The sequence below is a fragment of the Boleophthalmus pectinirostris genome, unplaced genomic scaffold (genome assembly GCF_026225935.1).
Source record: "Boleophthalmus pectinirostris isolate CB_2022bp ecotype Guang Dong unplaced genomic scaffold, ASM2622593v1 HiC_scaffold_8, whole genome shotgun sequence".
NCBI lineage: Eukaryota > Metazoa > Chordata > Actinopteri > Gobiiformes > Gobiidae > Boleophthalmus > Boleophthalmus pectinirostris.
The window spans coordinates 5,536,168-5,539,787 of NW_026571515.1; the positions used below are offsets into that span (position 1 = coordinate 5,536,168).

The 3,620-nt window shown below is 37.0% G+C and overlaps 1 protein-coding gene across 2 annotated transcripts; it reads left to right on the forward strand.

Moving 5' to 3' along the window:
* The first annotated feature begins 65 nt into the window (after positions 1–65).
* On the forward strand, positions 66–3,081 carry abt1 (activator of basal transcription 1). 2 transcript variants are annotated; one of them, XM_020939255.2, is made up of 5 exons: positions 66–170; positions 346–768; positions 1,652–1,827; positions 2,299–2,484; positions 2,716–3,081. In XM_020939255.2, exons 2-5 carry the CDS (start codon positions 378–380, stop codon positions 2,896–2,898), a joined length of 936 nt encoding a protein of 311 aa, XP_020794914.2. In that variant the 5' UTR covers positions 66–170; positions 346–377; the 3' UTR covers positions 2,899–3,081. The 2 variants fall into 2 exon arrangements, with proteins under 2 accessions (XP_020794914.2, XP_020794915.2); XM_020939256.2 differs by having other exon boundaries at positions 90–250.
* The last annotated feature ends 539 nt before the right edge of the window (positions 3,082–3,620 follow it).

A 3,620-nucleotide genomic window follows, 5' to 3' on the forward strand; every position in this document is an offset into this window, starting at 1 on the left:
ATTTTGCCATACATTTAAATATGTAGAAATTATATTTGATAACATTTTATTCTGAAGGGTAAAGGAAAAAACGTAATTGAGAAGCGACAGTGTGTTGTGGATTTTCTCACGTGTGAAGCAGAGTGGACTTTTCTGGAGTCTACTCTTGAAATTATTATCAGAGTCTGCAGGTAATAGTCAGTACTTTTGTCTTAAAGACATTTTTTATATTTTCTGGATAACAGATTATGAACTAGATCATCTTGAATCGGTAAACAATGCCCAATTTCAGTAGTTAATTGACCCTTTCATTCCTGTTCTTCTCTCGACCCTCATTAAGATTGTTTGGGTGTTTGCTTGTTATAGAATAAAAGAAGAAAAAGACAGTTGACGCAGACATGGAGAGAAACGATGGGGGAGAAGTGGAGGACTCTCTAAAAGATGAAAACGCCAATACGGAGGAGTGTGAAGAACAAGTTAAATCAGATGAACAACATGAGGACAGTAATGGAGATGAAGACGACGATGAAGAGGAGGAAGGAGGTGAGGACACTGAGAAAGGAGAAAATGCTGACTCTGAAAATGAAAGTGCTGCAGATCCAGAAGGGCACACTGGTGGAGAATCTACAACTCGACAAAAGAAGACAAAGTTTGGGATAAAATCTGACAAAAAGGTGGTTCCAGGGATCATTTACCTGGGACATATCCCACCCAGACTCAAACCCAAACACCTGAGGAACCTGCTGTCGGTCTATGGGGAGATTGGACGCATTTTTCTACAACCAGAAGGTGCGTTTGGACATTGTCATAACATTTAAGTGGTGTTGAGCAAATGTCTTGGTTGACACTAGGGCTGGTATCATTAAGAAATTGCCGATACGATGCATATCTCGATACAGTGCACTTTCCATTCGATATGATATATTTCAAATCGATTCGATACGGTTCAATAAAAAATAAAGGCTAAATCGTGGCTGTGATAATAAAGGCTTTGTTAAACCACTTCTTGTCCAAAGTTCATATGAAACACAAACATTTTAATCCTCAAAACACTAAAAATGTCAAATGTGTTGCATAAATGAGCTTCCTTTCACTCCACAAGCAACAAAACTGTAGCACTGTAACTAAATAATTTAGTAAAATACACCTAAAAATACTCTTGGTGATATATCGATACACTAGCCCACGATATCGATACTGTATCATCACATTAATCAATACGATATATCGATATTCCGATATTTTTGCACACCCCTAGTTGACACAATGAGAATCGTTGCTCTTTGTGATTTTACTACAACAGGTGCAGGTAGTTACTGTAGGAGTTTGGGTTGTACTAGTGCTTTACCACCATTACTACTACTACTACTACTACTACTACTACTACTACTACTACTACTATTGCTTTAAATATATAGGGTAATTTGTATTGGGAATAATATATTTTCTGGAGTTGCTATGAGTAACATATTTGTCCTCTAGTTTCTCCTCTTCCTTAAATTGTCAAACAGCAATAATTAACTTCTTTATCTTTATTAAAAACCTCATCTTTATTTTACATTTATTGTAGGTTGGCTACTGAAATAGTAATACCTGACTTTATCTGTACTGAATTACCTGTAAATTGTGAATCTGTTGAGTTGACTGTTTGTATAATTCTCCATATTGGCAGATGGTATGGTCCGGAAGAGAAAGAAAAAGTCTGGTCTGCGTCGCTGTGACTTCACTGAGGGATGGGTGGAGTTCAGGGACAAACGTGTGGCAAAGAGAGTGGCCGCCTCTCTCCATAACACTCCGATGGGAACCAGGAAGAGGCAGCGCTTTGCCGCCGACCTGTGGTGCATCAAGGTGAGGTCTTGTACATGTTTATATCATATGCAACACTGTAATGGGCATTCTGTAGTGTATTTGTGTTCACCTGCAATAGACATGTTTTAGACAAATGGCATGTAATTATGACAAGCATAAAAAAAAAAATCACACTTGTATGCTCATCACTTGTATGCTCAAATTTTGGAGAAAAGGGTATTGGGAAAGTGTTTTAATTGTATACATGACTTGTGGCAGGTTTTCCACGTAAGTTTTACATTATTATCTAAAATGATAGAGCATGATAATCCCTCTGTACTAGGGAATAAGATGTCCTCTCCACACACTTTTATCTGTTTGTTTGTAGTCAAGATTTTAGCAAATGAATACATTGTCACTGTCACTGTACTCCTCTTACATCGTCCTTCTCTGTGAGGACAAAAGTGGATAGAATTATTGTTTATCCTAGTATTTTATTCATTTTTGTTTGTTTCTTCCTTTTGCCTTCAGTACCTGCATCGTTTCCAGTGGACACATCTGAGCGAACGCCTGGCCTATGAACAGACTGTGCTCCAGCAGAGACTCAGAACCGAAGTCTCTCAGGCCAAAAGAGAAACCAACTTCTACCTCAACAATGTGGACAAAGGAGAGAGGATGGAGCGCCAGAGGAAAAAGAGGCAGAGAGATGGGCAACAGGTACAATTATTCAGTGGTTTTGTGATTATGTGTGAATAGTTCTTTATTAATGCTGCTTTTATAATATTTGTTAACAATTTTGCTAAAAAAAATATACACTGAAAAACCTTTGAGTTTGTTGTGGTGTCAAAAATGTATAGTAACTAATTCTCTAGTTGCCAGTTCAATTATCTCGCAGTCAGAAAATGAACCAAATTATAAACTATATCAAATGTCTTTCCTTTGATTCAGGACGAGGAGAGAACATGGGACTTCACTCAGAGACAAACTGAAGAGGAGATTCAGAACAGAAAGAAGAGGAAAAATAAGGACTCACTTTCACAGAAACAAATGGACAAGTCCCGCCTCATACAGCAGAAGAGCCAATCAAATGTCTCATTGCTTGCCAAGATCTTCAATGCCAATCAATCATAAGCAAACTGACTATATGCTGGCAGAGCAAACATTGGAATATTTTTATTCTGCAAATGCAGTTTGTCCTTGCCAACCACTGGGTCTGTTTTTGGAGCCAACTATGCAGTCTCTGCCAGGTTAATTTATGTAAAGACATGAGGAGAAAATGTTTTGTTCTTTTTCTCAATAAATTAACTAATTGTGGTCTGCTTATATAACACTTGAATATGAAAAATATCTGTAAATAAATTCACTAATTGCAATAATGAAGCTTTTTATTAGTAAATACATGTTTAAATAAAATATACAAAGAAACACAAATGGTAATGTCTCTAAAAATACAGAAGAACTTTGTTCTTTTTGGAGCATTTAAATGCTAATAAATGCAGGTATTATAGTCAAGATTGCTTTCTTTTTGCTATGATGGTTTACATAACTAATAATAACGTGTTAGGTTAGCAAGTATTATTCCCATTGAAAATTAATTCCAGCTGTCTAGTGTGAGTAAAAGCCTCAAACAATATGTTCCTGTTGAAGTTTTTATAGTGAAAACATCTTGTAATTTGAGCACTATTATGTTTCTGCTTTGGTATGTAAAACAAACAGGTACCTCTCCTTTTTTCTAAATATAAATTCTAGAGATTTATAAACAGGTTATGAACTAAGTGGCCAGTCCCATAGGGCCAGTCCAAAGGAACCTTCCAAGCGCCGAGTGGCCGAGGATCTCCGTGCGGACGCACCGG

Bases quoted from the DNA above. Each gene is read 5' to 3' on its own strand.
- abt1 (XM_020939255.2), top strand. From the start codon at position 378: ATGGAGAGAAACGATGGGGGAGAAGTGGAGGACTCTCTAAAAGATGAA. The intron at 1,828-2,298 runs GTGAGGTCTTGT...TTTTGCCTTCAG, and splicing joins CCGACCTGTGGTGCATCAAG to TACCTGCATCGTTTCCAGTG. The intron at 2,485-2,715 runs GTACAATTATTC...CCTTTGATTCAG, and splicing joins GGCAGAGAGATGGGCAACAG to GACGAGGAGAGAACATGGGA.